The 23,185-nt window shown below is 42.4% G+C and overlaps 1 protein-coding gene across 1 annotated transcript in view; it reads right to left on the bottom strand.

The window, feature by feature from the left end:
- csmd2 (CUB and Sushi multiple domains 2) overlaps nt 1-23,185 on the bottom strand; it is a 111,523-nt gene that overhangs the window by 17,652 nt on the left and 70,686 nt on the right. Inside the window, exons 27-48 of the mRNA XM_089023129.1 lie at nt 22,195-22,397; nt 21,926-22,117; nt 20,875-21,013; nt 20,616-20,803; nt 19,172-19,366; nt 18,513-18,629; nt 17,303-17,416; nt 15,047-15,142; nt 14,039-14,242; nt 12,870-12,994; nt 11,058-11,154; nt 10,296-10,400; nt 10,004-10,122; nt 9,271-9,340; nt 7,551-7,667; nt 6,881-7,090; nt 5,921-6,109; nt 5,286-5,463; nt 4,415-4,560; nt 4,250-4,330; nt 3,239-3,352; nt 198-386 (exon numbers count right to left, since the gene is read on the bottom strand). Coding sequence (XP_088879255.1) covers nt 198-386; nt 3,239-3,352; nt 4,250-4,330; nt 4,415-4,560; nt 5,286-5,463; nt 5,921-6,109; nt 6,881-7,090; nt 7,551-7,667; nt 9,271-9,340; nt 10,004-10,122; nt 10,296-10,400; nt 11,058-11,154; nt 12,870-12,994; nt 14,039-14,242; nt 15,047-15,142; nt 17,303-17,416; nt 18,513-18,629; nt 19,172-19,366; nt 20,616-20,803; nt 20,875-21,013; nt 21,926-22,117; nt 22,195-22,397 — 3,188 coding nt within the window. The remainder of the gene's footprint in view (nt 1-197; nt 387-3,238; nt 3,353-4,249; nt 4,331-4,414; nt 4,561-5,285; nt 5,464-5,920; nt 6,110-6,880; nt 7,091-7,550; nt 7,668-9,270; nt 9,341-10,003; nt 10,123-10,295; nt 10,401-11,057; nt 11,155-12,869; nt 12,995-14,038; nt 14,243-15,046; nt 15,143-17,302; nt 17,417-18,512; nt 18,630-19,171; nt 19,367-20,615; nt 20,804-20,874; nt 21,014-21,925; nt 22,118-22,194; nt 22,398-23,185) is intronic.

Here is a 23,185-nt window from a genome sequence, read left to right as displayed (position 1 = left end):
AAAATGTGCTCATCAGCAAGTCTCACATATACGATCGGCATTTACTCCAAACAGCCTGCCAGGCTTGCTGACTGCCCCCGTAATTACGCGCAAACGCACATTTTAAGCTTTAATGGCTAATTGCTTTTTTTGGCAAATGTTTTCCGGCACATCTGTTGATTCGTGAAGAGGGAAACAAAATAAAGGCAGTATCTCACCGTCAAAAATTTCAAGCTCATCAAATTGACGGCTGGTCTGGAAATGCTCGATGGTAAATGTGACGTTGTAGCCCGGCTCCACTTTGACCACCCATGAGCACGACTCGAAATGCGGGAAACCGCTGCCTGGCGATTGGCTCATGATGACCCCCGTGGATGCTGTCAAGACTTCATTCATGGGACAGGTCACTGATGAATCGAGATACGGAAAGAAAGAAATAGAAAAATGAATAATTAGAGGCGATATCTCGGAATATTTTTGCGTTTACAGATGCTAATTCGCAAGCTGAGTCCACAAATGACCGTTTAAAACTTTGCTATTCATGGTTAGCCTCGAGCACCAAAGCTCATCTCTTCTGTTTTCCCACTTTTATTTATTTATATGCTACGGGTGGCAAATCAAAGCCGTCCTTTTTTTTTGTTACATTCATCGTCGAATGTCCCCGTTGAGACGGGACGAGACCATTTTGCTTGTGGCAGGTTTGCGGCTCGCGTTTGTAGCGTGTTTACCTCAGTGGTGGCTTACAAACACGCCAAAGGATAAAAAAAGGCAAATGGGTAAAATAAATGGCGGACTGCCATGGTTATGAGGTGTTGACAAACGATTAAAAATGTTGGCTCGGGCCATTCTTGGCGCGCACACCAATTGGGATTTATCACATTTTTTTGCAATCGTCCAATGTCAAGTGCGTCGTTCACCAAACGACAGCAAACGACTTTCGGTGTTATGCTGCTTTACTTTGAACAGTCAATAGCTAAAAATCTCAGACAATGGCTTACAAAAATGAAAAGATTCCCTTTTCTTCTCCGTTGCACATGCAACAAACACTGCAGTTTGTGTATTTATTACAACCCCCATTCAACGCAGCCAGAAATCACCAATATACGAAGCCCCCTTTTCCCACTGCGACATTCTTGTCTGCGTTTCTGGAATTGAATTATCATCTGGAGAAAGGTGATAAGAAGCTGATTGAAAGGGAACGGTCCATGACACGCATAATAACACGAACAACCGCGAGAATTCGGGGATGACAATGATGGGCAGAATAAGAGGCGGCTATAATCCTTTCGTACTTGAAGGAAAGAGGGCCGTCATTGTTATCTGTGGACTTAAAAAGGAGCCTGATAGGAAGGTGACGGAAGGGCATCCTGAATGGGAAATGAATGAATTGGATACAGGAGTTTTAATATCACCACTATTTTGTGGTAAATGGCGACAAAAGCTGATGAGCCTCCATGAAGTATCTCCAGTTGGACCAAAATGCTGCTATTTGCCTTTTGACTGGTATTTATCCTTTCATTGACTGCCTCTACAATTTAGTACTGTTGTGAAAATTCTAGATCAGAAGTGCGGCCCGGGGCCCAAATGTGGCCCGTGGTCAATTTTCCCAAATAAATTTGTGAATGGCAGTGAATGAGTTAAAAGGCCCGTGCCCAGAACTTCTCTCTTGGCTCCCAAGTCTGTCAGGTCTCCGGACTCGACACAAGTTGAGGTACAGAGAACTAAGCACAGTACAGTCCTCACTGGATGAAATACAAAGAAGAGAAGTGAATTTTTATCTTTTGAGTTGTAGGTTTCAAAGGAGAGATCAGGCGGGACACGAGCGTGCCGAGAGACGTCAAAATACTGTGAGTTAAAGAACCGCCGGTGAAGGTTGGGCGCCCAGGAGATTAACAGGTGCGTTACGCAACAAGAGTCAGAAAGTGTGTCGTTGGTGAATCGGCAGGAACTGCATGGGGGATGGGGCGACGGGATGATATGTGGGGGGTGCAGTGAGAAGCAATGCAGAGGATGAAAGACAAACAGCACTGCAGAACCTCTCTTTAGGAGACCACCATCGTCCTATCGACGGCTAATTTGCAATCCAGACGCAAGGAGAGGCCGGTGTTGGGCGTCTGCGTGCAAAATGCGACGTGCCGAGCGGTTTTGCGCTCATGAGAGGCAGCGGCGATGATTTGATCGGCGCAGCTGCAGCCTGCATGTCCCGTGCATTTCAATGAGCTGTGCATTCCAACCTCAGCCTCTCCTTGTCCTCTCCTTGCCACTAAAATCATGTCCTGTTTCTGCGCTGGTCAAGCCATGCGAAATTCCGACTGCATACTGTATTTTACCCAAATCCCGACAGAACCACATATTTTCTGTTCTTCTTTCTTGTAAATAAGCCTCGATTCTCCCCCCATTGTTCCTTACCATCCCCCTCCCCTTCTCCTATGCTGACATAATTTACATATTTCTCCTTATTTAGTGCTGCAAATTTGTCATACGGCTCACATTATGCTAACCCAGTGGAAAATCCACTGCATGAGAAACAACATGACACGGTGGCAATGTGGCAATGCAACAAGAGTATTGAAAAAAAGTGTGTAAAATATACGCGTTGATAAAATTTGAAAGTCGAGTGAAAAATAAGGTCCTTCTCCTCCCTGCATCAGTTTCCCCTCACCCCCGAGGAAAAGCGTTGAGCGTAACATCGTGTGTGATAAGGGTGCAGCCTTGTTGGTAACTACCAGGTCCTTAGGGAGGATCATTCTCAGCAGGAAGGGAGCGACATGACCGCCATTCTCGGTCTCGCAGGAAAAACCAGCATCATCCGCGGAGATGAAAGGTACCACCAAAGTGATATGCGACTTTGGCGTTCTGACTGCGCAACCCACGGGAGTCGGAAATTTGGCCTAGCTGCATGTGCGTGAATCAATTTGAGGAAAAAAATACGTACAAGAACCGCATTGTGATATAATGATTATAATAGTGCAATATTTGTCCAATAACTAAATAAAATTAACTTAAAATAATACAGCTACTTGATTAAATGATCTGATCAATCTAATATTCTGGATCGGGGTCTGTGAGTTGTTCATAAATTCCATTTATAGCAGTTTTCATTACAAAATTAACATTCATACGAATTCAGATTGCATATATAAATGAAACATGTTCTGCGGAACATCCCTTCGCCAGGTACGAATATCAGCAGGTTGTACACCAGTTCATGCAAAGTACTTTGAATGACAAAGTCAGATAGAGGATCGGGCTGACTCACCATCACACGAGGGCGGAGGACCCTCAAATTCTAAGTGTGCCCCCAAGCGACAAGTGAGAATGTCATTGCCGTTTAGCTGGTAGCCTGGGATGCATCTGTAGCGCACAATGTCACCTGGATAGACACAGATAGGGGAGAGAGGGGTAGGGAGGTTATTTTTGCTAAATAAATATGTCACCTTAGTTAGAAGCCAAAGTCTGGGGTTAGCCAAACCACAAAAAAAAGCTCAATTTAGAGCAGATGTCCAAATTGCGGCCCAGGGGCAAAATGTGGCCGGTGGTCAATTTTCATCTGGCCCTCAGCCTCCGTCATAAAATCAATAACGTCGGCCCGCATGCAGAATGAATACATTGGGCAGTAGTGCTGTTACCTACCTGTGCTAAGTTCTGCCACCTAGTGACTCAATTAGGAACAGCAAATTAGTATATGAATCATTGAGTGAATGAGCCCTCCAATTTTCTAAAATGGCAGCAATCAACAAAAGGAAGAAAGTTGATTGACAAAGGCCATTAAATTTTGGAATATGCATGTTGCAAATGAACCAAAATGCTTATGATAGCTGAAAATTAAAATAAAAAAGCTAATTTGAAACAGAATGGCTCTCTGAAATGTAAATTCATATTAATTGCTGTTATATATAAGAAATGTCCGCCAAAGTTTCCTCCCCCTACATCAGGGGTGTCCAAAGACGGTCCTTGAGGGCCGCCGTCCTTCCTGTTTTCCATTTCTCCCAGGAGCAACGCACCTGATTAAAATCATCAGGACCATTATGATGCTGCTTCAGAGCTGGCTGATGAGCTGATCATTTGAATCAGGTGTGTTGCTCCTGGGAGAGCTGGAAAACAGGCAGGACAGCGGCCCTCGAGGACCGACTTCGGACACCCCTGCCCTACATTTTAACACACCAAATCTGCCCCCCCCCCTTGCAAAACGTTTGGACAGCCCCGACTTAGAGCATAGTCAAAATCTGGTCCTAGTAAATAAAGTCAAATACATAATTCAAACGGTTACCTATTTTAAACTCTTTGCTTGCCATCAGGATCTCTGCGTTGGGAACGATGGTGGGAGGGAGACAGAACTGCAGCCTGTAAGCTTCAATAACATGAAAAAAAACAAAACGAGTTCAACAAACTCCCTTCTACGTGACACAATGAGTTGCAAAAAAGAAGGATCTACCTTGAAAGCCGATGTGAAACAATCCGCCTTTCTCCGTGTTACTCCGAAAACGGATCAGCACCTGATTTGATGTGCTCCTAGGAGGATCGTTGGGCTCTCCATCAGTGAACACACCCAGTTTCCTTGCGGTTTCTTGTGGACCATCCCTAGAGACCACAAATCTTTCTTAGAAATGACAAAATATGACGACTAACGACAAGAACGCCGCATCTAAGCACGCAATGATTGATCTGGTACGGGACCGTGGATACTAACTAGCATCCGATGGGAACATCTTTGGAAAGTGTCGGCCAATCGGCGCGGTCCCTCGACGCGGCAATGGCCGATTAAGCCAGCTCCCAGAATTATACCGCAACCGTTCATCTTTAAAACCCATCTGTCTTTGGCTGTCAGAGTGGGCATGGGAGATTACAAGGAGCTCTGCAAAAATGGCCAACTAGGGACTGCTGCCTGACTGCACTCCGGCCAAGTTAGCATCACGGGGCCCATTTCCTTGGCTCGCTAGTTCAGTGGATAGAGACACGGAGACGGCAAGTTGATACTGGGGAACATGATAGTCCGCATCTGGGCTCAATGGGAGCTTACTGAGAAACAGTCATCCAGATGGGCAAAAATAAAATGTTGTTGCCAGACAACTTGGCGACCCCCACGCCCCCAAAGAAAACAAGAACAATGGAGGTAAAATCCAGTTTGTTTGCAATGAAAAAAAGAGGATTCTAGAGAGACACATTTCGTACCACACGAGGAAATGGTTTCTTCAGCCGTCATCTGTACTTCTTTGAAGGTGTCGGACGTTAAGCTACTCAACACCGCCAAAGAAGTACAGAACCACTCCTGTACGACTGAGAGCCTACACCGACGTATTCCGTACCAAACTGTGATGAAGTCGTGTGGGCCTTGAACGTGAAGTAAAGTAAAGTTGAGTTTGATTCCAAAACCGGGAGCCACGGTTATCAACCAGGAGCAGTCAGCCGAGTTGAGATATTCTTCCGGGTAGCGCGGTGAGAAGATGGTGCCGTTGTCCGACGTGATGTTTCCACCACATGGCACTGTGACGTGAGAGGATTAGGAAAGGTTTCAAACAGTTTGATTAAATCTGCATCCGTTCAGATTCTAAACCGAACTGAACATTTTCGTATGAGATGAATGACAACACCCTAAGACTACGAAGTATATAAAAATCGCTCCCTAGGCAAATATTGCTTTTTTTCTGTTTCCTCTGTGTGCGTTCAGATAATTCAGCCACCTGATGTGTAACGGCGCGGACGCCTCAGCTAGCGCCTCAGCCGTCAGATGACTTATCGATTAAAAACTGGACACGTCGTTGGGTTGCTCTTCACTCAAGCTCGTAACCAAGCGACCGACAGTCTCAAAGAGATTGTTAACTTGAGAAACAAATACATGGGTGACTATTAACTCTTTTATTCTAGTATTTTTGTTTTGGACTGCTCTAAAAAAAATCTGATTCCAGGATATTATCACAACGATAGTTTTTGTAGAACCGACCTTCACAGCGAGGGAAAGGATGATCCCAATTGCGGGTTGTGCCGTGTTCGCAGGTGAGGATGGAATTTCCCACCAGCTGGTATCCAGGCAGACACTCGAAAGATATGGACTGGCCCACGTTGTAGCCGGCGCCCACCACCACCCCATAGCGGAAAGGCTCTGGATCCGGGCACTCTTGGAGTTCATAAGCTATGGGCAAGGCGAGTGGATGACAAAAAACAATTCATAAATAAAAATAAATAAATAATCCATTGGAAATGTAAGAAGACAGCCGCCACCCACCCCATTTTGGATACAAATATCGAGCAGTGCTTGAGCCTCAAAGAGCCAGGACATAAATATGACAGTCAAAATTGATTTCTATGCATCACAGATTCCCCCTTGTGGGAGATAATGCCGGGGAAAGCCGCAAAATGGTGTATTTCCTAACACGGTCTTTGATATATATGGTAATGTAGGACTTGTTATTTTTCAATTTTACAATGTTTGTCGAATCAGCCCAAAAAAGATTTATGGGGTGCGTGTACTCGTTGTAGCCATGCTAATGCATAATATATAAAGACACATTTTCCAATAAGGGAGCGCCTATGATTATAAATCTAGAATGCACACCTGATAATTACTTAGTTAACTTGATGGAATGAGGTAAGATAATTTAGTCTTTGCATGTCATTATTCATTGTTGTGACTTTGTTTTAATGACAGTTTTATTGTATTTTCAAGCCAAATGGCTCAATATATTAAATTGGCTCAACGAGACTGAAGCGATTATGGGTTATATCAAGCTCTGCGGCATTAACTCTGAATAGTGAGGCCAAGTCACTGCCACAATTAGCCAAAATTAATCCTCCTGATTAGATCAATTATGATGTGAAATGCATATTAAACAAGACGTCGCAAAAATCAGTTGACGCGTTCTGGCGTGACGTCAGCATTTTTGCCGACGCCGGGGTGACTCACCGTGATACTCGAACCTGAAACCCGGTTTGTTCTGTGAATGGTCGCTATGGAAATAGACGGTGGTCTCGTGAGAGGTGGTGAGCAGCGAAGAGGGAACATCCTGCCCGCTGAATCGCCCAATGACAGCGCTCGTATCCAGGGGTCCGTTGCGGATTTCAAGGAAATCGTGGTTGGCTTCGGTGGAGAAATTGAGAAACTGGACGTGGGCTCCTGGCAAGAAGACAACACAAAAAGTGACAATGTAATTTTTCCCCACCAAAATCAACTTCTTGCAAACTATTAAATTGAGATGCAGAAACCGGACCTGAACCATTTGTAGTTAGTCATATTGAGAGGAATGAAAATAAGTACTAAAAAAACTAATGACGGCTTCAGCTCATCATCATCATCATCTTGGGGCAATTAGGAAAATGAATGTGCAAATTACAATAATGGTGTGTTGAATTACCCCCATCCTCTTCTATTTTCCTGAATTCATAAAGCGTATTCATCAATGAAGCGCAAGTACTTCTCCCGAGTGGAGAACAAAAGAGTAAAGTCATTCAAACCACAAAAGGGCCACAAGCCACGAAAACTGTCTTGGAAAAAAAAAGTTCACTCTCACAATGCCAAGAGCCAAATTGTGATCGAGGATCTCGTTTGAGCATCGTGAGGAGTCGCTGATTCTTACCGTAACCGACGGGCAGGTAGATTCTCCATGTGCAGTCACTGTTGCTAGGATAGTTGCCAGGGAAACCGGGGCTGAGTATCATGCCCTCCATCTCCTCGTGAATTCCTCCACATTGGGCTACAGACGTATATTAGCAAATAAATACATTTGGGATACAATATAGAGTTGGAATGAAACATCAACAATTATTTATTAATGTGTGTGTGTGTGTGTGTGTGTGTGTGTGTGTGTGTGTGCGTGCGTGCGTGCGTGTGTATGTATGTATGTATTTATTCGTTTACATATTTACTCATTTATTTGTTTGTATATTTATTCATTCATTTATTATTGTTATTTTTGCGTGTGTATTTATTAATCTTTCGATGAGTATTTATTTATTTATTTACTTAATTATTTATTGATTTATATTTGTTTATTCATTTATCCATGTATTTATATCCATTCATTTACCAATGTATCCATTTATTTATCCATTTATCTATCCATTAATTTATCCATTTATTTATTCATTTGAGGGGTAAAATGCATGCAAAATGGTAACTTGAGTGAAAAGATTACCACCAGCTATTTGTTTCACTCAGCATTTTTATGCACTCATTTGTTGCCAGTGACATCTTTATGTAATTTCCCCTTCCAAAACGAATTCACCTTTTTAAAGATTTGATATATGGTGCAATATCTATTTTTTAATGTACAAAAATGCATGTAAAATAAACTATGAGCTGTCGTCTTCAATTTTCAGATGAAAATAAATGGATGACAGAAAACAAAAAAAAAACTGGTTTGTTGCCCATTTCAAGTCAAAATATTTGCACTTAGAATTACTGTTAATGACGCATCATAAAATGCAGGTCTTCTAACTTTTTTCAGCACTGTATGTTGCACACGTTTTTTGAATTCTTTTTTTTTTACATCCATCGGGACATCATCGTGGCACTTTGTGCACATCTTGCTATTTTGTCAGTGTTCCTTTCATCTTAAACCACCGGTGGATACAATTTCCTTGACTGAAATCCAGGACGAGGACTCAAAATAGTTGAAAATAAAAAGTGATGATGTTATCAGGAAAGATGAAAAGAGACAAGCCCTGAAATAAGACAACCCTCCCCCCAAAAAAGATAAAAGCACATAAAACTTATGTTAAATGCATCAGCTGACGAAGGCAGAAAAGAGTGAATCGCCCTGGTGTGTATATGGTTTGGAAGGGGAGGGGTTAAATTGAATTTCCATTAAAATTCACCCCCTAAAAAATACGTATTCATCATTGATATCCATGAGAGTGACATATATAAAGGAATAAATAGATATGGCAACCCTGTGACCGTTTAAAAAAAAAAAATAAAAATGGCTGCCTAGCCTTCATAAAAGGAGACCAACACCTTCTTAAATCACTTGCCCAAATTCAATATGTCTGCATTTTTGTTTGGGGGTCGGGGGTGGGAGGTAAAAAGAATGTCAAACTATTAATTTGTACTACGCTGAGCGACCAAACGTGCTCCTCAATGAATTTAAAGTGACAATGCTCAAGGTACCCACAGTGCCAAAAACGCAAGCCTGAAAAATGAAGTCTTGGCCTTTTTAGCACTTTAAATAATGATCTAGGGGAGCCAATGGAGAGAATGATCACTGAGGAAAACTTGTCAGAACATTGAATAAAGCCAGAAGGAGGGCAGGGAAAACATGGAAGCAAATACAAAAGGGGGCAGGGGTATATGCTTACCGATGCAGAGAGGTGGAGGGTAGTTCCATCTTCGGACCGTTCCAGGCATACAAGTGATATGCGAATTCCCCTTCAAGGTACGGCATATGCGGAAAATGCAACAATTAATTGGCACTCATTCACATCTGGTGCTGTAATTACTCGGAGCAAGCCGCCTGCTGTCTCCGAATGACTTCATGCGGGGACTAAATTCTCAAATCTAGCAGAAGTGACATCGATCGATGCAAGAGAAGAACTACAATAATATTAAATTAAAGGATTCGCGCATGTTGGTCTTTTCCATAAGGTTAACTCGTTCACTGCCAGACGACGTGCAAAAAATGTGTCCACTCCAGTGCCAGGGTTTTTGTCATTTTCAGTCAAATTCCAGGACACACAGAATATTGAGTTTTAGGACTACGTACAGAAACATTCAATGGAGCGTCAGAAAATATAGACTCTTCTTTCATCAGAAAAAAGATTAAATTAGTAACTTATAGCGGTCTGGAATTATGCTTGAAATGGGATGGAAAAACATTGCGAGAGGTCTGACCGAATAGTGAAACACACTCCCCTGAGAGAAATACCAAAACCCGAACAAATTCCGTAATGGCGCTCCATGTCATGCTTTTCAATTCCCGAATAAATTCGGGAATGGCAGTCACTCCACGAATAAAGGCATATCCAATCCAATCCAATCCAATCCAATCCAATCCAATCTTGTGATTTATCTTATTTTATTTTATTTTATTACCTGGAGCGTGTATCCAGGTTCGCATTGAAAAGACACCACATTATTCATCTGAAGGCGCTCCCCGATCTTCACGGCATTCATCGGAATGACTGGCTCCGGGCAGCTGGTCAGTGACACAGCTGAGAGGATAAAAAAAAAAAACGCATTGAGAGCTCTCATGAATGATAATTCAAAAAAGATGACCTCCTAAATGGATTCAACACAATCATTCCAATGTGTGGCCCTTTGTGCAAACTCATCGACAATTCTGCTACAAAAATGGCAGTTTTTGATCGTTTGATCGTTAACCTACTTTTGTATTCAAGCCTGAATCCGGCAGCAGAGACGCTGATATCGGAGAAAAAGTGGAGGTAGAGTTGGTTGGAAGTACTGTTGAGGAGAGCGGGAACGGTGGTGCCTTGGGGAGAAAAGAAATCGCAGGTATTTAGCCATGCTCTCTCCGGCTTAGGCTGACCATGACTAAGTGCCGCTGTTACGTACAATAGCTCAAACGTTGCTTTTCTAACATTGTCATTTTTTTTGTCCCTCTGGGAAATGGAGACAATTAACATTTGCTATAATACAGAGATTAATAAAGGTATTGCAAATGGGTTAATGGCTAAGCGGGGAAAAAAAGGCGTGTGGATAATAATTGGTTCCAGATTGATTGACACACAATTGATCTTTTGTTTGGGAGGGAGAAATCACCGGAGTGACCCCGACAAATAAATAAACAGAAAAATAAATAAACAGAAAAACAAATAAACACATAAATACACAACAAATAAAAAATAATACACATAAAAATACATTAATAACTCAATAACTAAATATTGAATAAACAAACGAATAGACAAGCAAAAAATACATAGATATATGAATAAACAGAAAAACAAATAAATAATAATTAAATAACACATAAAATAAACTTATAACTAAATAGAGAGAGAACTAAATAAATAAATATATATATAAATATAAAGGTAAATAAATAAATGGATAAATGAATAAATAAATGAATAAATAAATAAATAGATAAATATCACAAAAGTATACAAGTGCACACAAGGGATACCTGAGAAACTCCCGAGCAAGGTGTCAGTGTTGTCGCCCCCGTCAAAGACCTCCAACGAGTCCCAGTTCTGTTCTGTGACAAAGCTGACGACCTGAATCTGAGAGAAGCATAGCATATGGAAGGATTACAATTCGGACAGAAACGAGTCCATCGGCAACTGTCAGTTTTGTTTCGAAATGATGCCGTCCTCTCGTCTTTGACTGTGCAGCAGCAACATATGTTAGATTTTTTGTTCTGGCGACAAATGCAATTGGGCACCAGTTTTTCGAAACTCCACGGCTTGATATACGCGAACCGGAGCCAGTTTCTCAAATGAAAACAATCTGCTCTTCAGCCATGTAGCAGAAAGTCAGAGACCATGAGGAGAAAGTCAGGGAAAGTCCGAGTGACTCTATGTCCCCCCAAAAAATGCATTTAGCAGATGTTTTGGTTTAGTATTATTGTGTTTTTTTTTTTTCGATAAAACGCATTCATATAGAACGCATGACTTTAAAAAAAACATGTTCCCATGTTAGTGTATCTGTGATATTTACAGCAACTGATCACAAAGCAACTAATCTTGCTCCAACGCTCGTTATGACATCCTTTGGCGCGATCGAAAAGACAATAATTAAATAGGCCTGCTCTTGACACTCGCCTCATGCCTTTCGGTGCTGCTGTTCGATTTTCACATTTAGCAAAAAAGGTCAATGGTCACTCATTTGTTTTTCCTCTCACTCGGCCCCAGCCTCTCATTTTGTCATCCTTATCAACAGAGGGTTCCTCAACTGTTGGTTATAGATTTTTTATGGGCCAATTTCTTTTTTTTTGAATACACAGATCACACATTGATCTTTTATTAGGAGACCATTTAAATTGGCTGTGAATTGGCTATTCGAAAGAGCTCAAAAATTTCGAAATGTAAAAACAACGACAAAAAATTCTGAGAGAGATAATCCATGTCTGGTGTCAAAGTCAAGGCCCGGGGGCCAAATCTGGCCCGCCACATCATTCTGTTCGGCCCGCAGAAGCAAATCAAACTTGGTGCTTGCTAAAGTCCGAACCAAAATTTCAATCCAATGTAAACCACAATAAGTCATTATTTTTTACTTCAAATCTAAAAACTAGTTTTTCATTAATTTGTGGTACGCTCTATTTGTAATATAGGAAGGGGATTTAACATTCGAATGGCTTCTTTAAATTCATACGATGTGGCCTGCATAAAAAAATATGAATTATGATACCCTTGCCATAAAACATAAAAACAGCCCTTTTCAAATGTAACCTGTGGATGGGAAGCTTAAAAAAGGTGCCACATACACCCAACTGATGAGTGTGGCGCATTGATATTAAGGGTTTAGTGTCATATTTCTGACCGGCAGACATTCAGCTGTGATGGCGGGGGCTAATAGCGAAGGGACAGCACCAAGGTCGTTAGCCAGAGTTGCTAAACTGTACGCCAAGAAACTTTCCATCTGGCACAACCCCTCAAGGACAAAGTGACAAACTCTTGCAAAGACGACTAAGTCGGGAAAAACGTCAACGCAACATTTATCGCGGTACAAAGTCATCCAATTGGAGAAAGAAAATTGTGTTTTTTTTTTAGCATTTCTCCTGCTTTGCATGTAGAACTGATCAATAGCTGTCAATTAGTGCCTGGACATTCAATTCAACATGACCACATAAGAGTGCAGTGTCCAGGTCAAAACATTATGTTTGGAAATGTAACCATACGGCGCATTGAAGGATTAGTTTCTTTGCTCAAGGTCAAGAAAATATGTTTGCGGGCAACTTTTCATGACCCTCAGCTCCCACTTTGAATCCAATCCAAACCTGAATTCCCGATCCCTCTGGAACCGTAATCTTCCACACGCAGTTGAGGCTGTTGAGGTAAGGCTCTGGAAAGCCAGGTGATAAAATGGTCCCGGTACGATGGGTCAGATTAGCTCCACACGGAACTGCGGAAGAGAGCAATAACCATCTCACACTTGCAGATGTACAAGTGTGTGTGTGTGTGTGTGTGTGTGTGTGTGTGTGTGTGTGTGTGTGTGTGTGTGTGTGTGTGCGTGTGTGTGTGTGTGTGTGTGTGTGAGTTTGTATGGCTATTTTTGTGAGGACTGCTATGATGAGTTTCTGAGAGAATTTGTGTTTGTATACGTGTATATGAGTATGTATATGTGTATGTGTAAGTGTGCGTGTGTGTGCGTGTGTGGATGTATGTGTGTGTGTGTGTGTGTGTGTGTGTGTGTGTGTGTGTGTGTGTGTGTGTGTGTGTGTGTGTGTGTGTGTGTGTGTGTGTGTGTGTGTGTGCGTGTGTGTGTGTGTATGATGTGTCTGTGTTTGGACTGTATACATGTACTGTGTGTATGTGTGAGTGCGTGTGTGTGTATGTGTATGATGTGCGTGTGTTTGGACTGTATACATGTACTGTGTGTATATATGTGTGTGTATGAGTATTTGTGTATGTGTGTGAAAGTGTATGAATGCGCGTGCATGTGTGTGTATGCGTGTGTGTGTGTGTGTGTGTGTGTGTGTGTGTGTGTGTGTGTGTAAGTGTGTGAAAGTGTGTGTGTGTGTGTGTGTGTGTGTGTGTGTGTGTGTGTGTGTGTGTGTGTGTGTGTGTATGCATACGTACATATATATACATACAGGCTTAACCCGTGCATTGAATTGAATTGCAGAATCATAAAGTCTCATAGCGCAATGAAAGGGGAGGTCTTATAACAAACATCTGGAAAACACATCTGATGCATCTGCCCGTGTGTATACATGCGTGTGTACGTGTGCACGATGCTCCATTTTTGGACATCAATGCTTTTTTTACTGATGAGCCGCGTGCCACCCGGGCGCCGCATGGCTGCGAACCGCCTCTCTGGAAAATGGCTTCCAGCACAAATCTCTGTCAGGTTAGCACAATGCTCACATGCAAGGCAAGTCGTTTGGAGGAGAGAAAAGGAAGAGGGGAAGCCAACGTGTGTCTTTGTCCATGATCCATGTCCTACCTATGCAACTGGGAATGGAACTGTTCCACTGCGCCAACGCATTGGGCACCGTCAAACATTCAATGGCGGACGATCCCTCCAGCATGTAACCTGGGCTGCACTCAAAGCGAATCGCGGCGCCAACGGCAAAATTGTTGCCCATTCGGCGGCCATTGCGGGGCTCGGGGACCGAGCTGCACTGGGTTGCGCTGGTCCGAGGCACAGCTTTGGAAACGAAAAGGAGGCACATTAACGATTCACATGCCGAGGCCCGTTTTTCCCATCGTAAAGTTTCAGAATGCATGCTTATGTTTTGTTTTCTTGAGGATATTACATGCTTATATATTTAAATCAAAACAAGTTGAATTTTAAATTATGACTGGTTAGCATGTCCGCCTCACAGTGCAGTGTTTGATTCCTTCCTGTGTGGCATTAGCATAGCTAGTTTCCTCCCAAATTCATAAAACATGGAATATAATGTAGACTAATGCACATGTGTCAAAGTCAAGGCCCGGGGGCCAAATCTGGCCCTCCACATGATTTTATTCGGCTCATGAAAGCCAATAAAACTTGTGAAATTCCATGATCCTTGCTAAACTCCGAACCCTAATTTCAAATTATCCCATGTAAATAACTTTAGTCATTATTTTTTAACTTCAAATTTGAAAACAAGTTATTCATTAATTTGTTGTGTGCTCTTCATGCAATATGTGGAGGGGATGAAAGATTCTAATGGATTCCCCAAATTCATAATGGCCCGAAAACAAACCCAAACAACAACGTGGCCCACGACAAAAAATGCCTTTGACACCCTTGGTCTAATGAAAGACTCGAAATTGTCCTTATCTGATTTTTGGTGTGTAAGGTTCTCTAGTCATTAACCGAATGGGAATCCGTTTCGGTGTGTACCCCACCTATCGCCCGAAAAAGGCCGTTATAGGCATCAGCACGGCCCCGTGAACAAAAATGGCTCCGATAACGGATGGATTGTCCTCCCATGTAAAAAAAAATGGCGTCCTATACACTCACCCTGGTAGACCAGATGAAATCCCCTCGAGCTGGATTGGCCTTTGGAGGTGAAGCGTATAACGATTTGGTTGGTTGTCGCCAACGGCAATGACTCACCTAAGATAGAGTGTGAAGAAAAAAAATAATCATCATAATCCGCAGCGTTACAAACTAAATGCCTTGAGCGCATCCCGTCTATGTGTGGGTGCTCATCTTTCCTGGTTCCACTTGGGTGAGTTTGAAACACCGACCGTAATTCAACGTTTGGGCTTCATTACCAATATCGCGGCCACTTTTGGGCTATGTACACATCGAAAGGACATTCAACACATTAAGAAGGGCCTTTGAATGTCCGCCCAGGCATGGCTAGCTAGCAAGCAACCTGTCCAAAATGAACATCTGACGATTTGCAGTGAAGCACTGAACCGAGAAACGCGATACTATCATGACATATACAGATAATAATATAATAATAATAATGATAATACATTTCATTTATAAGCACCTTTCAAAACTCTCAAGGTCACTTTACAGTCACTGGATCAGTTTTTCTGTGCGTGCGCAGCGGCAGCCACACGCTCCAGCGTTCAAACTCAACCCGGAAGTAACTGAAATAGATAGAAAGCTAGCTCTCTGTCTCTTTCAGATATTCAAATATCCCTCTGGACTTGAAAGCGAAAACAAAACCAAATGTCTTTTTTTATGTTTTTTTTTCTTTGTTGCTTTTTTTGGAATATGATCTCAAAAGGCACGCAGCGTCTTAATTAAACCCTTGTGATGTTCCGACGGTGATGGGAGGCGCAGAGCATCATATCGTGCTGAAGAATCTTTGCCTCTCAGTCTTTGGTACTCGAGCGGCTGACTGCCCCTCGGCGCAGGATCTCATTACACCGTGTGTGCATGCTGTCACACTGTAGTGAGGAGACAGACGTCCTTAACCCCCCCCTGATCCCATACCCCTCGAGTCCTCCAACCACCCAGAGGAAACATCAAACCATGCATGTGCTTGTCTGTACAACTCCCCAGCCTCTACTGCATTTTTTTGTCAAATGTATCTGTTCCTGCAACATATTGTGCAATCTGAAAGGACTGGAACAGCACGGCCATGACCACTCGGGCGGTACGGCGGATGCCCCCTGGGGATACGCTGGGCAATTAATCGCAGGAAGCGCCTGCAGAATGCTGTCACGGTGAGCAATTCATAATTCGCCGCAGTGGGGTTGCGTTCACCTGAACGGATCTGACGTGTGCCAGCGTTGAGCCTGCACTCGGCTTCCGGCTGAAAAGCAGGTCACCTGTTTACATCTCCAGTGAAGGAAAGCCATCAGGACTTTTGGGGGTAAGTCATTCAATGCTAGACAATGTGCTAAAATGTGTCCACTCCAGGGCCAGGGTTTTTGTCATTGTCACTCGAATTCCAGGACCCACAGAATATTGAGTTTTAGGACTACATCAACATTTAACACAGAATAAGAAACATTAGACTCTCTTCTTTCATCAGAAAAAGAGAGTTAATTCCTAAATTATATTGGTCTGGAGTTATATGAGCTTGAAATGAGGGCAGCTGTTCAAATTATAATGTAATACATACATATTGGTTGATATAGCGCTTTAACAACAGCTGAAGCTAAAGTGAACGCTGGAGCGAATGGCTGCCGCTGCTCACCCGCACAAAAAAATCCTGTGACTGTTAAGTATCCTTGAGAGTTTTGAAAGACGCTTACAAATCAAATGTATTATTATTATTATTATTATTATTATTATTATTATTATTATTGTTATTATTAATATCAAAAAAGCGCTAACATGGAAAAATAGAAATTCTGCCCCCTTGTGGAAAGGAAAAAACATTGCCAGAGGCCATGACCAGCGCTTTATCAGCACGCAAACAAGAAAAAAACAAAACCTGAACCAATTCAGGAATGGCGCTCTACGTCATATTTTCAATTCCTGAATCGTTTCGTGAATGGCAGTGAATGAGTCTTTTTTTATTGTGCGATGAACTAGATTTTTTTTTGTTGCCCTGGATACCAACCAAAAATAATCATATAATTTGTTTTTTGTCAAGTCGCAGACTGACCGAGATAGCGATGCCATGTTCTGATTAAGCTCCCTTTCCCATTTTTCGAAACTTTTTCATATATATGTTTATCTCATTCAAACAAGTCGTTTACCACCTTTTGTTGAAATAATCCAATCGGTCCATCTATTGTATGAGATATCCCAACTTACCCCTCCCTCCCTACACATATTAGCGTGTATAGGTACACACATTACCTGTATGCGCTCCAGACAAAGAGCTAAGAACACGGGAGGTCTGTGTGGGCCCGTCAAAAACCTCCACAACATCATTCAGAGCCGTCTGGAAGAATGCAAATTGGCTGAAGACCACTAGGAAAAAAAAGACAAAGATACGACGATCTTGACTGTTTTGACTTGTCTCACAATGACAGCTAATCAAGCGTTGCGCCATCACCTCCACCCTCCAAACCAATCCGCTTCAAACGCGACTGCAGGAGCATATTTAACCTTTCGCAGCTAATCTGCGGTGCTTTTACAAGTCCGAGAACAAAGAGGACAGTGGGAAAAAGAGCGAAGGGGAGTCAGGGCGCGCCAGAGGTCAGCGCGTAATGCAAAGTAATAATCGACCATTAACTGGGTGACATCATGAATGCATCATCTTTGCTTCTGTTGCAAGGGAAAAAAATGCAATCATATTTATTCTTGGCTCTTGGGTTCATTTTCGAGGAAGATGCAAACGTGGTCTACCAATTCCCTTACAGGAGACTCGGAACGGAAGGCGCGCCAGTTAATTTACTTGAAGCGTCGTCCACGTCATAATGGCCATTGCAACTTTAAGGATTTACAACTGTTAAGGTCATTATTAATGAAACAGGAATCAAAAGTAAAAACAAAAAGATTATTTCATCTTTGGGATGGCACAAAATGTAGCTGCCTAACCCGAGGGGCAGGCAGGGAGGAGCTGTTTGGGACAGCTTTTAAAAAGATGGATAGGATATGACGTCATGACATGAAGTCCGAGAAAATAAAACGATATAAAGACAGATAGGATGTGACATCGTGAAAGGAAGTCTGAGAAAATAAAACGATGTGTAAAGAAATAGAAACGTTGTTTAAAATGTGTTTGTATAGCAAATTGCCCAACAACAACACACCCGCACAAAGATCGAGAGGCTCAACAGTGAAAGGCTATGATTGTTGCCTGTGAGAACCATGTAAGTGTGTTGCTTTTTCAAAGGGTAGGGGCTTTTTGATTGCATTTTTTGCATCAGAACTTTTTTTGTTTGTTCTGGAAATGTCAAAAAGTTCAATAAAGCTTCCAGAGACCAATTATGGGTTAGGTTACCGAAAAGGACATTTCACGCCAGTCACTTTGTCATAAATGTGAAAAAAAAAAACTGTCATCAAAGCCGGACTTCTCTCGGTTTATATACTAGCAGTGTCTGAAAGAAACCATCTGACCTACCATAATCTTGGGGAACAACCACATAGTAAAGACAGATCCTGGCGCTGCTGTAGTTGCCGGGGTAACCAGGAGACAGGACCACTCCTTCCAAACCAGAGTACTGCCCACCACAGAGTGCTAAAAAAGACCATACAGGTGTTGAATTAAATCCGCTACCGCCATCTTAATTCTGATTTAAAATGGCAGATTTTTAAAAAAAAATATTTTTAGGTGGGGATGGCCAGGGAAAAAAATGTGGGCCAACTTCTGTTTGATCGCCAGGTGTGAAAGAGAAAAGAAAACTGACTCCGGTCTTGGATGAGTGAACACAACAACGCGTTAAGCTCTTAAAAATATCGTGGACCCTTGGAAATGTGACAGATTGCTACAGGCATTTTGTGATTGATCAAAGCATTTAACACGTTAAAATGACTGCAGAGTGACACACAAAAGAGAGAAAAACATGGCAGTGTTGATTTAAAATTAAAAAGCGTTTGTTTACATGGGATAAATCTATTGGAATTGGTGTGGTGTGTGTGTGTGTGTGTGTGTGTGTGTGTGTGTGTGTGTGTGTGTGTGTGTGTGTGTGTGTGTGTGTGTGTGTGTGTGTGTGTGTGTGTGTGTGTGTGTGCGTGTGTGTGTGTGTGTGCGAGGGACGGTCTCCAGATGTCAGTGTTTACCAGTGCAGATGGGTTTGGCTTTGTTCCAGCTTGGCTTGCCATCTGCTCCCATGATGCAAGTGAGGGTTTGTTCTCCCTCCAGCGTGTAGCCGCTGTCGCAGTGGTAGCTGATGACGGAGCCCAGCTTGAGTTCTGTTCCCGCCCGCGACCCGTTGCGCACCAGACCCGGCTCGAAGCACGACTCCCTCGGGTTCTCTGTGCGGGGAAAGAGGTCAACACGATGGGAATAAATACATAAATAAACAATCAAACATGCAAATGAATGAATACATGTTTATGTAAATACAGTATTAAACAGGGGGAAAAAAATAAATAAATGCATAAATAACCAAATAACTAAATGAATAAATAAACACATACATGCATAAATAACTAAATAAATAACTAAGTGTCCAAATAAAGATCAACTAATAACTAACCAACTGACCAACTAACCAATGAATAAATAACTCAATGAGCGAATAAATGAGTGAATGAATGAGTGAATGAATGAGTGAATGAATAAACACATAAATACATAAATAAATAAATAAATAAATACACATATAAAGACCAATAAATGCACACAAAGATAAATAAAAAATACTTCTTTTCCTTTCGGTTTTTCCATTCAAGGGGTTGCCACAGCGAATAAATAAATATTTTTTGAATAAATCCATTAATTAATACATATATAAAGCTAAATAAATCAATGCATAAATAAATACACATATAAAAATAAATAAATACAGACAGACAGACAGACAGACGCGCGCTCACGCACGCACGCACGCACACACACACACACACACACACACACACACACACACACACACACACACACACACACACACACACACACACACACACACACACACACACACACACACACACACACACACACGCACACATACATACATACGTAAGCAATGTTTGTCACATGATGCCATTGAGGAAATGGAAAGGACATAGCCTCCCCTTGACACATTTTCCATTCACGCCAGTGTTTTTTTAAATTATTATATTTTTTTAAATTCTGCGGCTGTCTTTTCTCTCTGTCTTTTGAGAGCACCGTCTCATCTCCCGATGCGAAAAGTGACGTGTATCTCATGGGAGATCGACAGGCAGCTGATTGAGAGTGGCACCAATCAAGGCCAAGGTTCACTCAGCACATGCCTAACTGCTCCTCTCAGAACTCCGTTGCGCATTCCAGTGCTCCACATCAACATCTGGAACGTTCGTTCAACACATTTGTCAACATGCAAAGATAGCAGAGCTCTGTCGGACGCAGAGACTCACAGAGCTGGAGCACTATTGCAGCCACCTTTCTTTGTCTACTCAAGTCATCAATTCCGTCCATCTCCAAGGTAGCCATTGATCAATACTCCCTTCCAAGGAATCTTACTCACCTCCTGGACGAGCACAAAAAGGAACTGGGACAATACAATGGAGACAAAGTGCATACCTGTGTACTGAAGCACAAATCCATTGCTGCTGAGCGAGGCATCGCTGCGGAAGGCCAGGAAGAGCGTGTTCGAGCTGCTCTCGATCCGATTGGGAACGTCGGTTCCGTAAAAGCTTCCCAGCAAAGGGCTAAGCGAGTCTGGACCGTCGTAGATGTGGAGGAAGTCATAACTGGGCTCCAAGCTGAACCTGTTTGAACGAGAGAAGATAAAGCATGTTGATGTTGCGGCAAAGAATGGAAAAATAAACTGCCATCTTACTGGTTGAAACTGAGGGCGATGACGTAGTCCTCTGAGACCGTCACAGTCCAGTCGCACTCTCTCCCGTGAGGGTACGGTTCCGGATAATCCGGAGAGAGGATGAGCCCACTTGTACCGCTCAGATTTCCTCCACACGGAGCTTTGCCGATGGAAGGAATTCAAACAATTAGGTCAATCAAGAATCTGACTCAACTGTGGCAAAATTAGCTTCTTTTTATTTATTTATTTTAGTTGAGCTCCAATGCTAACAAATGCGTAGCTAACGACAAGCCAGGCAGCCTATAGTCTTTGTGGGGCGCCATTTTAATCAGATATGACTGCAGCAGCGACTGTCATGCAATCACATTTGCCAGTTCAGTGGGTCTATTAGGGACCCATTTTGTCGAACGCGGGTATGTCCAAAGTGCAGCCTGGGGGCCAAATGCGGCCTGTGGTCAATTTTCATCAGGCCTGCAACCTGCGTTATAAAATCAATAACATCTAGCCCGCATGTAGAATGTATACATTGGGCAGGAGCGTTGTTACATGTGCTAAGTGCTGCTATCGAGAGGCTCAATTAGGAACAGCAAATTAGGATATGACCAATTAATAATAAATAATAATAATAATCAAAATACATTTCATTTATATGTGCCTTTCATAACTCTCAAGGACAATTGACTCAATGAGCCCCCCAATTTTCTAAAATGGCAATTTCTAAAATGTTTTTCAATTTTCTAAAATGGTGATTTACATTTTGGAAGTACTTCTGTTCAACTGTTACAAAAAAGTTAGATAAAATGTTCAAAAAGTCAATGTCAATTCAATTTTGATATGCATGTTTCAAATGAACCAAAATGCTTAAGATCGCTAAAAAATAAAATAATATAAGCAAACAAGAAACGCAGAATGTCTAGTTGAAATTTATTAAAATTAATTTCTGTTACATATAAAGAATGTCTGCCAAGGTTGCCTCTCCCCTCCCCCGCCACATTTTGAACACGCCTAATCTGGCCCCCTTTTATACCCCTTTAAGAAGTCAGACGAGCAGTTAGCTGGAAATATTACATACCCGTGCAAGTGGGAGGGTCCGGCTGCCAGAAGTAGCGGCCACTGATTTCCGTGCAGATAATTTTATTGGTGCCCTGCAGGATGTAGCCGGGGTCGCACTGGAAGATCACATGGTCGCCAGGCTCCCTGCTGTCACCGCCGCGGGTCCCGTTCGTCGGCATGCCCGGGTCATTGCACGAGGTGGCCGTCGAGACTGAAGTAAAAAAGATTTGAGCTTTGATTTTCACTCATCTGAATCAAACAAAATCCGTTTCTCTCTCTCTCTCTCACCGGAGAACTGCACGGCAAAACCTTGCTTGCTGGTGAAGAAATCGGTGGTGAATTGCAGACTGACGGTGTTGAAGGTGCTGTGAGCGTCGGGCGGCATCGCCGAGCCGCTCAATTCCCTCAGTAGCACCCCTCCGTCCTGGGGACCGTCCCAGATGCGAAGCACGTCGTGGATTTCCTCCGTGTGGAAAACCAAGAAGTGCAAACTAGTTCGGGGACACATGGAAGAAAGACACTTTTAGATGTAAACATGGATGCTAAAGATGCTTTGTTCAGCGGAAAGGTCGGTGCTGTTGGACAGTCTGCGGCTGAGTGGATGCATGGCTTGAAGACCCCCCGATAAGAAGAAAGGAGCGTCAGTGCAGCACACCAATGCGTATGTGCAACTGTCGTGGCTTGGAATTGAAGTGGATTTATGTGGGACAGGAGATGTGATACAATAGCTTTTCGTCTATGGATGCTACAGCTGCGTGTTTGCTTTCAACATTTAGCTTGTAATACATGTGCACATTCCACCATGACGTACCTGATCCACTGCTGTGGACTGCTCTTTCATCTAGAACCCTTCATGTCACAAAGAGGGTACAGAAAGTGCTGAAGAATGAATGACTCTGTGTCTTTGTGTTGTCATATTATTTGTTATTTCGTTTTTTTGTTTTTGTTTTACTTTATGTTAGTTTCGGATTGAGTGAACACTGGCGCGTGTGGCTGCCGCTGCTCACCTGCAGAAAAAAATATCCTGTGACTGTAAAGTGTCGTTGAGAGTTTTAAAAGGCGCTTATAAATGAAATGTATTATTATTCTTATCATCATCTTCATCATTATTATTATTATTATTATTATTATTATTATTATTATTATTATTATTATTATTATTGGGTTGAAAGTGATCGTTCGTTCCTGGTTCATGGCTTCTCAGGGTGTTGATAGCGGAGGATGGTTAAATCAGCAGGAAGCCAGGTGTTGAACAGGATAAATTAGTTTAATCTTGTAG

Source organism: Hippocampus bargibanti, linkage group LG20 (assembly GCF_051943395.1).
Source record: "Hippocampus bargibanti isolate YZ-2025 linkage group LG20, ASM5194339v1, whole genome shotgun sequence".
Taxonomy (NCBI): domain Eukaryota; kingdom Metazoa; phylum Chordata; class Actinopteri; order Syngnathiformes; family Syngnathidae; genus Hippocampus; species Hippocampus bargibanti.
Note: the sequence above shows the minus strand (reverse complement) of the source record. Positions and strands in the feature narration are given on the sequence as shown.